General features: G+C 39.8%; 3 protein-coding genes and 1 pseudogene across 4 annotated transcripts in view; 2 read left to right on the forward strand and 2 right to left on the reverse strand.

Annotated features, from left to right (window-relative positions):
- LOC109562123 (protocadherin beta-4) overlaps window positions 1–12757 on the forward strand; it is a 149114-nt gene that overhangs the window by 120073 nt on the left and 16284 nt on the right. The gene's annotated exons all lie outside the window — the stretch shown is intronic.
- Window positions 1–12757, forward strand: part of LOC109562130 (protocadherin beta-15) — a 14161-nt gene continuing 1404 nt past the window's right edge. The window contains exon 1 of one of the 2 annotated variants that reach the window (XM_019965085.2): window positions 1–3435. In XM_019965085.2, coding sequence (XP_019820644.2) covers window positions 1177–3435 — 2259 coding nt within the window. In that variant the 5' untranslated portion in view covers window positions 1–1176. The other variant, XM_070792086.1, reaches the window with a different exon arrangement.
- The window catches only part of LOC109561275 (mitochondrial ornithine transporter 2), a 44806-nt gene continuing 41867 nt past the window's right edge, over window positions 9819–12757 (reverse strand). The window contains exon 1 of the mRNA XM_070792096.1: window positions 9819–12757. This exon is cut by the window's right edge and continues 41867 nt beyond it. The gene's annotated coding sequence lies outside the window, so the exon portion shown is untranslated.
- The window catches only part of LOC109561274 (small ribosomal subunit protein uS2-like), a 15402-nt pseudogene continuing 12463 nt past the window's right edge, over window positions 9819–12757 (reverse strand).

Raw genomic sequence — 12757 nt, forward strand, 5'->3', positions numbered from 1 at the left:
ACATTTTATGCCATTCTGAATTATTTCAAATTACTATTCATAAGAGCATAGAAAAAAAGCCATTTGAGAACATGCTGCCTTGTTTATACAGCTCCTATAATGAAGTAGGATGTCAGCAAAGCTGGCAGCTTCTATATTAGGAGGAGAATCCATCCACCAGAATTTTAAAATTAATTGTGACTTATTCATTGATCTAGTCAACAAATACTCATTGAGCATCTACAGGAATGCTCTGCCAGTAACTGTTCTCAATGTTAGTGGGTGTAAAGGTGAACAAAACAAAGTTCTCAAACTCAATGATGTCACAAAAAAGAAACAAATATGTACACCCTTGCTTTATAAGACAATGACCAATGCTAAGGAAAAGAGAAGGGTAAGAGAGATGGGAAGTGCCCTCATATGCATTTTCGCATACTTTGTAAAGTTTCATAAAATCCTAATGCTCTGACCTTATGTATAATAGGTATTATAAACTGGACTTAAATGGTAGCTTTTTCCTCTATGCGATTCCAACAACGGAAACCACAATTCTGGCACATAGGGTACATAGAATTTAAAAGCATATGTAGAGGAATTCCTTCTGTTTCATGGAGAGACTTTTAATAAATCACATGGGCTTTTATTGTTATTTTTAAAAGACGAACATGACTGATCATCATTAAGTGTCCTTTCACTTCTAAGTTCTCCTCAAAGCACCTCACCTAGACAGCAGGTTCTAGAAGGTAGGGACAATGTCTGGATTGTTTATTGATGTATTTCAGAAACTAGTACATATATATCAATCATATTTCCTTGAATGATGTATGAATAATTATGATTGCCTGGTTTTCTGATTATATACTCTTCCCCCAAACATTTTCAAGCTTCTAATAGCCTTTTAGATTATTATATAGAAAGAATACAATTGTAGCAATTATTTTCGAAGACAACGCATGGTGGCGCTCCAGGCTAAGGCGTCGAAAAAATATGCCCAGGAAATGCTACCAATTTTACATCAGATCTCCAGCGGAAGCGAAAAGACTGTAATGTAAGCAAAGCTCACAAGTCTCCAGAAAATGCTACTCACAGACATTTCCGGACAGGTTACCAACTGGGAGAACCATCACGTTCTCAGTCACATCGCTCCCTAAAATAGAGCTGGCCCTTGATCCTGGAAAGGCATTTGTGGAAGTAAAGATGGAGGCTGGAGGGGAGCGTTTTCGTCAACAAAGGCAAGTCCTGATTCTCTTTCTTTTGCTGGGAGTGACTTTTGCCGGCTGGGAATCCCGTCGCTATTCCGTGATGGAGGAAATAGAGAGCGGCTCGTTTGTGGCCAACCTTGTCAAGGACTTGGGGCTCGGAGTGGGGGAGCTAGCTGCGCGGGAAGCCCGGGTGGTCTCTGAGGATAACGAACCCCGGTTGCAGCTCGATCTGCAGACTGGGAAGTTGACATTAAATGAGAAACTGGACCGGGAGGAGATGTGCGGCCCTACAGATCCATGTGTAATGCATTTTCAAGTATTACTGAAAAAACCATTGGGAGTATTTCGAGCTGAGCTACTGGTGAGAGACATAAACGATCATGCTCCTGAGTTTCCTGAAAGAGAAATGACTTTGAAAATCCCAGAGAACAGCCCTCCTGGGACAGTGTTTCCTCTGAAAAAAGCTCAGGATTTGGACGTGGGCAACAACAACATCCAAAACTACAGTATCAGTCCCAATTCTTATTTCCATGTTTCCACCCGCAATCGGGGGGATGGTAGGAAATACCCAGAGCTGGTGCTGGACCGAGAGCTTGATCGGGAGAAGCAGGCCTTGCTCAGATTAACCCTCACAGCGCTGGATGGCGGCTCTCCGCCTCGATCTGGTACCACCCAGGTCAGAATCTTGGTCTTGGATATCAATGACAACGCCCCTGAGTTTGCGCAGGCCCACTACCAGGTGCAGGTCCTGGAGAACAGCCCCGTAGGTGCCCTCGTTGTCAAAGTTTCTGCTAGAGATTTAGACACTGGGACAAATGGAGAGGTATCATATTCTCTTTTTTATAGTTCTCAGGAGATGAGCCCAACTTTTGAGCTAAACAGCCTTTCGGGAGAAGTTCGCCTAATTAAAAAACTCGATTTTGAGACAGTATCCTCATATGATCTAGATATAGATGCATTTGATGGCGGGGGACTTTCTGGAAAATGCTCTGTCTCCATTGAGGTGGTAGATGTTAACGATAATGCCCCAGAACTAACTATTTCATCACTTACCAGCCCCATTCCTGAAAACTCCCCCGAAACAGAAGTGGCCCTGTTTAGGATTCGAGACCGAGACTCAGGGGAGAACGGAAAGATGACTTGCTCCATCCAGGATGATCTCCCCTTTATTCTGAAACCATCTGAAGAGAATTTCTACACGCTGGTAACAAATGGGGCGCTAGACAGAGAAAGCAAAGCTGAGTATAATGTCACCATTACTGTCACCGACTTGGGGACACCGAGGTTGAAAACGGAGCACAACATAATCGTGCTGGTGTCCGACGTCAACGACAACGCCCCCGCCTTCACCCAGACCTCCTACACCCTGTGGGTGCGCGAGAACAACAGCCCAGCCCTACACATCGGCAGCGTCAGCGCCACAGACACAGACGCGGGCGCCAACGCCCAGGTCACCTACTCGCTGCTGCCGCCCCCCGACCCGCTCGTGCCCCTCGCCTCCCTCGTGTCCATCAACCCCGACAATGGCCACCTCTTCGCCCTCACGTCCCTGGACTACGAGGCCCTAAGAGCCTTCGAGTTCCGCGTGGGCGCCACCGACCACGGCTCGCCCGCGCTCAGCAGCCAGGCGCTGGTGCGCGTGCTCGTGGCGGACGCCAACGACAACGCGCCCTTCGTGCTCTACCCGCTGCAGAACGCCTCGGCGCCCTGCACCGAGCTGGTGCCCAGGGCGGCCGAGCCGGGCTACCTGGTGACCAAGGTGGTGGCGGTGGACGGCGACGCGGGCCAGAACGCCTGGCTGTCGTACCAGCTGCTCAAGGCCACGGAGCCCGGGCTGTTCGGCGTGTGGGCGCACAACGGCGAGGTGCGCACGGCGCGGCTGCTGAGCGAGCGCGACGCGCCCAAGCAGCGGCTGGTGGTGCTGGTCAAGGACAACGGCGAGCCGCCGCTGTCGGCCAGCGTCACGCTGCACGCGCTGCTGGTGGACGGCTTCTCGCAGCCCTACCTGCCGGCCCCGGAAGCGGAAGCGGCGGCCGCGGCGCCGGCCGACCCGCTCACCGTCTACCTGGTGGTGGCCTTGGCGTCGGTGTCGTCGCTCTTCCTCTTCTCGGCGCTGGTGTTCGTGGCGGTGCGGCTGTGCAGGAGGGGCGGGGCGGCCTCGGCGGGTCGCTGCCCGGTGGCCGAGGGCCACTTCCCGGGCCATCTGGTGGACGTCAGCGGCACGGGGACCCTGTCCCAGAGCTACCAGTATGAGGTGTGTCTGACTGGAGGTACTGGGACGAATGAGTTCAAATTCTTGAAGCCTGTCTTACCCAGTATTCTAGAATCAAACTTTGAAAGGAAATCAGAAGGAAGTCCAACCCTCCAGAATCGTTTAGGCATCTGAAACTTCTCCAACTTCGTACGTTAGTTTTATCTCCTACACTTTTCCCTTTTTTAAAAGTGAAAGTGAAGTCGCGTCCGACTCTTTGCGACCCCATGGACTGTAACCTACCAGGCTCCTCCGTCCATGGGATTCTCCAGGCAAGAGTACTGGCGTGGGTTGCCATTTCCTTCTCCAAGAGATCTTCCCGACATAGGGATCGAACCCCGGTCTCCCGCATTCCAGGCAGACGCTTTAACCGCTGAGCCACCAGGGAAGCCCCATCCCTTTTTTAACCTGGTAGTAATAATTCTACTTGTCTTTCTTCTTTTCAAAGTTTTTCATAGTAATGCTAATCTTCGTTTTGTTGGCCTGTTTGCTCTATAATTAGTTTTCCAATTATTGTTAGTAAAATTTTGTATCAGGAAAGTTCATACTACTGGTTAAATTTTTAGTATTTATTTCTAAATGATAATATGAAAGCCTTTCAGAATAAAAGTAATTCTAACTTTATAAAGAATTCTTTTCTCACTGTATATAACACTATGTAAAAATGTCTGACTCATTTTACATTTCATTTTTTTATTACTGGAAGGTTTTAAGTTTTTGTTATTTACACAACTATGACTTTTCTATAACGCCTCTTCTGTTTGGAATGGAATCAATTTATATTTGTGTGCTGTGCTGTGTGCTGTACTAAGTCGCTTCAGTCATGTTCCACTCGTCGTGACCCTATGGACTATACCTTCCAGGTTCTTCTGTTACTTGTCTCCAATTTTTTCCAAGCTCTGTTTGGATTTTTGTTTTATCAGTAGATAGCCACATGTATAACTTCCTATTTATTTCAAAATCACTCTTGTAATCATTGGACTTTCACTTTAAAATACATGTTATCTCATGAACGTTTATCTTTTTCATCTATTCTAATTTAATGTTGAAGACTTTTAAGTTCTTCCTTATATCTAACTGAAGTCATGATCCTGTTAAGAGTTTAATGATACCCACAATGACTAATGAGTTCTCTTTTTTTTTAAAAATTATTCTTAACTAGAGGATAATTGGAGAAGGCAATGGCACCCCACTCCAGTACTCTTGCCTGGAAAATCCCATGGACAGAGGAGCCTGGTAGCCTGCAGTCCATGAGGTCACTAAGAGTCGGACACTACTGAGCGACTTCACTTTGACTTTTCACTTTCATGCACTGGAGAAGGAGATGGCAACCCACTCCAGTGTTCTTGCCTAGAGAACCCCAGGGATGGGGGAGCCTGGTGGGCTGCCGTCTATGGGGTCGCACAGAGTTGGACGCAACTGAAGCGACTTAGCAGTAGCAGCAGCAGACGTGACCAAGCAATACATTGTCTGCCGCTGTCCCGTACTATTACAAACAAATTCTCAAGTGAGCTCTAAATTCTGCCCCTAGAGGAGCTATTGACACAGCGTTCCAGTATCTGTTTGCCTTTGGATGATGACATTGTTCTGGTCAATAGGTAATTTGAAAGGAAATACATTGTAGAATTAACATTACTTAAGCAAAGAAAACTTAGTAAAGATATGTTGGTGAGGGAATTGAATGATTTGAAGAAATAATCAACTCTGTTGTCAGGATGACTCTTATCTCCAGGAACCTGGTGTGGTTGGCAGAGTAATGGCCCCCTAAAGACATCCACATCCTAATCCCTGGAACCCGTAAATATCCTGTGTTGTATTGCAATAGGAAATTAAGGTTCAGAGGTATTAAGGTTGGTAATCATTCTTAAAATACGGAGAATATCCTAGACGATTTGGAGGGCCTGATTTAATCAGTTGAAAGGCCTTAAGAGCAGCTTTGAGTCTTCCTTGAGATGAAGAAATTCCAACTGTGGGCAGCAGCTTCAGTTGATGCCCCAGATTTCCAGCCTTTCCTTTCTAATTGCCTCCTCTACAGATTTTGGATATTGCTTAGCCAGCTCACCCAATCAAATAAGTCACTTCCTTACAATAAATCTCTTAACATGTATCTCCTGCTGCTTGTTTCTCTGATTGAACCCTGACTGATACAGATTTTGGTTCCTGGAAGTAGAGTGCTGCTGTAACAAATAACTAAAAACATGGAAACTGGCTTGGAATTGAGTAACAAGCATAGGCTGGAAGAATTGTGAAGAGCATGATGGAAAAGTCTTACATTGCTTTGGACAGACTGTTAGTTGAAATACAAATGTTAATAACTCTGCTAGCAAAGATTCAGAAGGAAGTAAGTTGAGAAAGGAAGTAAGTTGAGGAAGTATGGTTGAGAAAACATATACTGCCATGTAGAATACCTAAATCAAAACCTTAGGAGACTTGGTAGTAATATGGATGTTAAAGTCACTAATGATGAGGACTCAGAAAGAAATGAGGAAAATGTTTTTGGAAACTGGAGGAAAGGGAATCCTTGCTACATAGGGGCTGAAAACAGGTGCATTGTGTCCTGCAGTGGAAATGTGAGAGAAAAAGGACTTGTAAGCAATGAACTTGGATATTTAGCTGAGATTTCCAGGCATAGGTTTAAAGTGCAGCCTCGTTTCTTCTTGCTGCTTATAGTAAAATGTGAGAAGGATAAAATAGATTGAGGGAAGGACTGTTAAGCAAAAAGGAACCAGAATTTGATGATTTGAGAAATTCTCAGCCTATTCAGATTGTAAAAGATGCTAAAATTAGGAAAGAAAGCCAAGGATATCACAGGTGTACACTATTTGTATTGGGCATACACACTGAGACAATACTATAATGAGATGAGATCTTTGAGAACCCTACATATATTTCTTATATGGGATGTCTACAAATCTTTGGGGACCAGAGAGTGGACTATGATAGGGAGAATAATGGCCTCACAAAGTATCTATGTCCTAATCTCTGGATATCTTGTTATGTGGCAAAGGGGAATTTAAATTGCAGATGGAATTAAGGTTGATAATCAGCTGACCTTATAATAAGATTACTCTAAATTATCCAAGTGGGCTTAGAACCACAAGAACCTTTAATAAGTGCAAGTGGGAAGCAGAAAAGTATCAGAGTGATATTATGTGAAAAACTCTGAACCAGCTATTACTGAATTTGAAGATAGAAAGGAGCCACCAGTGAGAGAATGCAGATAGCCTCTAGAAGCTAGAAAGACAAGAAAATGTATTCTCCCTTGCTTCCAGAAAGGAATATAATTCTACCTTAACTTTAGCCCAGTTTAACTTCAGACTTCCAGAACAGTAAGATAATAAATTTGTGTCATAATTTGTTAATAGTAGCTATAGAACATGAATACAATGGCTATCAACAGAGCTATTTCCAAGCCTATTTTTCTTTGCCTTCCCCTACTTCAGGCCAGAATATTCATATTCCCATAATCTCTTGCAGATAGGAATGTCATATCACTCCATTATTGCTAATGATATAGAAGTGTAATTGGGAATTGGGCTTAAGGGAAATATTTTTGAAAGGGATAATCTCCTGTGGCATATTCCTTAGGATTTTGCCCATTTTCCTTTTTCTTAATTGGCATTGGTATTGAGTAAACTTTGAGTTGAAGCAGCCAACTTGCAACCATGAGATGAATACCATAGAACAAAGGTTATATATACCAAGTATGGTAAGATGGAAAGCCCCTGAATTTCTTACAGCATTGTCAAGTTACCACATCTCTATACTACCTCCTCCAGGCTTTATGTTGCACTTTATAAATAAACTCTTATGTGATTAAACAATTGTAGTCAGGTTTTCTGTTGATTATAGACAAATGCATTCCAAGCTGACATATCTCTTCTCTCCTTCTTGTGAGTAAGGTTGACTCACACAGTTGTCTGATTAGGTCCTAGGTTGTCTGTTTAAGATATATGACATGCTTGTCAAAAAAAATACTTTATCTTCCCTTAGGTGCTATCAAGGGATAGTACTCTTGAGTTTCCATGGCTGACTTTATATCTTTATTCAGTCATCTCTCAATCTGACTAATAAAAACATACACAAATAATTGAACTTCCAAAGGAATTTTCCTGGCTGGTAGCAACCCTAAAAATTGAGTTTTGGAAAACAGAATGAGAAAGTGACCTGATAAATGCCAGCTATACTTTTAAATCTGCATCAGTGGTGTCTTCACAAGATGACTAGAAGTTTATTTATGAAACAAACCAGATTTGTTTAAGGTTTGTTTATTTATGAAACAAACCATTTGTTTCCCTCTCAGGCATGGAAGTGGCACAGCCAAAAATTTTATTTAGTAAAATAAATTGACTACATATGAGTCCTGAAAATCTTCATAAGCATATCAGCAAGCTATATGTCCTGGTAGAATATGCTTGATGAAAGGATCAGAAATTCCTGACAACCTTTTCAATATACAGAGATGTGTGTTTTCAGGCTTGAAGGTGTCAGTAGGCACTACTCTTTTCCTATCTTACAAGTACTTTATTGGTAAAGTGTAGAATTTAAAGGCATCTCCAAAGGCTTCCTACTTACATCTCTTTTGACTGATCTGGAATACCTTGAAAAGAGTGTTACTTCCAGTTTATCAGCATAATCATGAAAATCAATAAAAATATATCATTATACATGATGGAATTACCTCACAAAGTTTTAGAATTCCTTAGCTTCACCCAGCGGAGAAGGCAATGGCACCCTACTCCAGTACTCTTGCCTGGAAAATCCCATGGACAGAGGAGCCTGGTAGGCTGCAGTCCATGGGGTCGCTAAGAGTCGGACACGACTGAGCGACTTCACTTTCAGTTTTCACTTTCATGCATTGGAGAAGGAAATGGCAACCCACTCCAGTGTTCTTGCCTGGAGAATCCCAGGGATGGGGGAGCCTGGTGGGCTGCCATCTATGGGGTCGCACAGAGTCGGACATGACTGAAGCGACTTAGCAGCAGCAGCAGCTTCACCCAGAGTGTTTGTATATTTGTCTATGCTTGTATATGTGTGCATTTGTGTGTATATGTGTGTGGCAGGGCTGAAGGGGAGTAGCTTTAGCAGATGGTAGAGATGTTCTGCATGCAGAGATAATGTATCAGAGTAACAATGCTTTTCCATAGCTTTTTGATAGCTTTTCCACACTGTAAAGATGGCTTTTTTTCCTTAATGCATAAATGTATGTAATAGAATTGCCATTGGGGAGGGAAGTGTAAACCAGACTTGATCATTTTTTCTCCAGTGAGCTCAGGAAAAAGTAAATTGTTGAATCAAATTGTTCATGTGTAGGGTTGGATCCTGTCTTTATTTAAAATATTGATATTTTGTTTCATCATGAATTATTAAGTTTGACTTTTTAGAATATTAAATTAAGTAGTATCTATCTTTACTTTTTAAGTATTTTGTTGACCCATTAATTTTGCTTCTGAGATGCTTACCTTTCCCTAGCCCTGGTCCTGTTGGTAGTTTCTATCTTGCAAGTTCAAATATCATCACAGCAGTAGTGATGGTGGTCACAGCTGAAATCTGAGTGGTGAGATCTGAATCAAGTCTATCTCCATTCTGAACTTGAGGTAGTAGCAGCAACAGTAGAAGAATACAATAAGATCCTAGGAGATCCGACAAACAAGTCCTGCAGACTGGGAACGGAAGAGCACCTGTATGGCTGTGATTCATCAGGCAAATTATCTGTTTTTCTTCCAGGTGGCATGCGGCAGTGTGAAAATGTTATCTATTGGCTGGTTTCAATTTGCACTGTTGAGAATTTTTGCATCTGTGTTCATGAGGGATATTTGTCTCTCTATATATTTTTTCATGTTATCCTCTTGTCAGTTTTAGTTTCAGGGTTATACTGATCTCATAAAATGAGCTGACAATTCTTATTCCACCTCTGTTGTATGAATGAGGTTTATAAGATATTTATTGTTTCTTCGTTATGTATTTGACAGAATTTACCACAGAAGCCATGTGTGGCTAGCATTCTCTTTGTGGGGAAATTCTGAATTGCAAATTCAACTTCTTAAATAAATACGCTGCAGTTCCAATTTTCTATTTCCACTTGTGTCAGTTGGTAACTTATGTTTTTTAAACAATTTGTCCATTTTATCTAAGATGGTAATACATGAAGTTATTGATAATATTGTTATTATATTTTCAATATATTTAGGATCTGTAGTGTTGCCCCTCTTTCATTTTTGGATATTGGTAAATATGTTTTCTCTCCTTTTGCCTTTATCAGTATTGCAGTTAGTATAATGATTTTATTAGTCATTTTTTTAAACCAACCTTGTCATTGTTATTTTACTATTTCTGTTTCACTGATTTCTACTCATATGTTTTTCTTTTCTTATACCTACTTTGGGTTTAATTTTCTATTCTTTTTGTAGTTTCTCTGAAAGCTCAGATCATTGACTCTTTCCTAATACATATTAAAATGTAAAAAAATAAAAATTAAAGCTATAAATTTCTTACTATGCATTAAGCTGCATTTCATGAATTTTGATACATCGTGATTTTAATATTAAGTTTGATTTTATCATTTCCCTGTTGATTTCTTCTTTGATCTGTTGCTTAACTAGAAGTATGACTTAATTTCCAAATATCTGGGGATATTATTTTGGATGTCCCAAATAGGTCTGTTTTAGTCTGAGAAGATACTCTGTACAATTTCACTCCTTTAAAATTGAGTTTTGCTGTTTTGTTGTTGTTATCTAACATATGGGTTATCTTGATATGTTTTATATGTATGCTTGAAAGAAATGTGTATTCTATAGTCGTGGTGTGTAGTATTCTGTAAATATCAAACCAAATTGCTTTCATAATGTTTAAATATTCTTTATTCTTACCACATTTTCCTATATGTTCTATCAGTTACTGGGAGAAAAATGTTAATTCTTCAATTGTTAATTGTGGATTTGTCTATTCTTTCAGTTCTAGCATTTTTGTAACCTTATGTATTGGCAAGCTTTGTTGTTAGATATGCACATCATTAGAATTATTTTATTTTCAATAAATTGACACTAATCATCATGAAATATCTCTTTTAGTTTCTAGTAATACTTTAAATCTGATATTAGTAGAGTTACCCATATTTCTTATGCTTGGGGTTTGTATAATATATCAATTTTCATCCTTTTGTTTCTATTCTGTCTTTATATTTTAAGTTCATCTTTGGTAAACTACCATGCATAGAGTTGCATCTTGCTTTTTTATCCAGTCTTATCATTTCTGCCTTTTAATAAGATAGTGCATTCTATTTACATTTAATATAATTATTTCTATAATTGTGTCTATTCTCCTTTTTTTGTTTTCTTTTGGCTCAATTCTGTAATTTTTGGTATTCCACTTTATATCCTAAATTGACTTTTTACTTATAACATTTTGGGATAGTGTTTACTCTAAAAATAGGAATACACAAACTTTACTTATCACAGCCTACCTTAACTTAATATACAACTTCATCTATCATGTGAAAGCTGCCTATTATGTAATTACCATCATTTTTGCCATAGCACAGATCAGTGTAAGACACAGGAGAGATATTTAAGAATTCATTTAGTGGAGGATCTCTGTAAATATGGTCAAATTGGAAAATACTTCAGAAAGACCTTGAAATCTACTATGTGGAAGGTATTTCAGGCTGGAGAGATATATAATGAGAGTAATCAATATGGAAAAGTCTTCAGCCTGATTCCAAATTTAAATGTGTACAACAGAACTCATACTAAAGATAAATCCTGTGAATTCACTAGATCTGTGACAGCCTTCATTAATCATTCACTTGTTAAGACACACTGGACAGACTCCTAACAATATAAGGAATGTAGAAAACTTTTCAGCTTTTCTTTGTATCTTAGGACTCATGTGAAAATTCACATTGGAGAAGAGTACTATGAATATACAAAATGTAGGAAAGCTCTCATTCATTCTTCATGCACTGCTGTACATGTAAGAACTCACAGTGGAGACAGGCTTTATATTTACAGAATGTGAAAATGCCTTCCATTTCTTTCATCTCTAAGAAAATGTGAAAACTCTCAGTGGAGAAAAATTCTGTGAAGGCAAAAAATGTGGAAAAATCTTCAACTGGCCCTCATTTTTTAGTTACACATGTGAGAATTCATATTGAAAATATACCCAATGAATGTAAAAGAGTATGAGAAAGTTTTTTTTCTTCTATATCCCTTAAAGTACCTATAAGAACTCAAATTGGAAAGAAGTATTATGAATATAAGGAATGTGGGAAAACCTTCACTTATTCTTTTTTTTAAAACCGCTTAGACAAAAGCACTTTAGTTGACAGAATATAAATTTCAAAAATACATTTTTTGTAAGAAAAGAGCAATAATTACGTATAGCCTTTACAAACAAGTTTCTCAGTAAATTCCAGGGTGCTTTAGATCCCTGTTTACTAAGACACATTTTCTATCATTCTCCTGGGCAAACTGTTTAACATTCACTAATTTTTAAAAAGACCCAGAGCAGATAGTAATTCCCTCCTTTCACTCCATGTTGGATTTTCACTAAACCTGAGTGAATCACCTAATGAAAATGATAAAAGACATTGCTTTACTCTCATTCCCTCTGCCTTCCCATCTTGTTCCCTTTTATCTTTAGTCCTACTAATAGAAGATCTATATGTAAAAGCTCATTCAAAACTATTTATTGGCAGAAAAGAATTGTTCATTTAAGTCATAAATCTAAATAACTCAGAAGATATAAAGAAGACCAGTAGAGTTTGTATTTTTATCTTCATGCTCTCCCTAGCCTTGCTGCAGTTTGAGAAGGGAATTCTGTCCTTTGTGTCATTCAGATGCCCCCCCTTAATTAGAAATCCTTCATTTGTTGATTCTTCCTGAGGCACACAGCACTGGACAGTTTTCCAACTCAGACCTTCACTTATTCTTCAAAGATTATTTGACAAGTGAGAAAACACTAGAAATGAAATGAGTTCTATACATGTAAGGAATGCACAGCTCCCTTCCTCTTTTAATTAACCATAAAAGGACCAATATTGGAGAGAGGCCCTATAATTGTAGACATTTTACTGTACATGGGATAACATAAATTGGAGTGAAACTGTGCATATATGAAATGCAGGAGTGTCTTCATCTGTTCTCATCATTTAGGAAATTTGTGAGAACTCATACTGAAGAGAACTCTTATTGGTATTTGAAGCACAGGAAAATCTTAATTTGTATCTAATTCTTGCAAAACCATGTGAATCCTAACACTTTAGTGCATATATGAGAACACATAAGAGAAACCATACCAGTGTGAAGAGTGTGGGAAAACCTTCAGG

Source organism: Bos indicus, chromosome 7, assembly GCF_029378745.1.
Source record: "Bos indicus isolate NIAB-ARS_2022 breed Sahiwal x Tharparkar chromosome 7, NIAB-ARS_B.indTharparkar_mat_pri_1.0, whole genome shotgun sequence".
In the NCBI taxonomy this organism is placed as follows: domain Eukaryota; kingdom Metazoa; phylum Chordata; class Mammalia; order Artiodactyla; family Bovidae; genus Bos; species Bos indicus.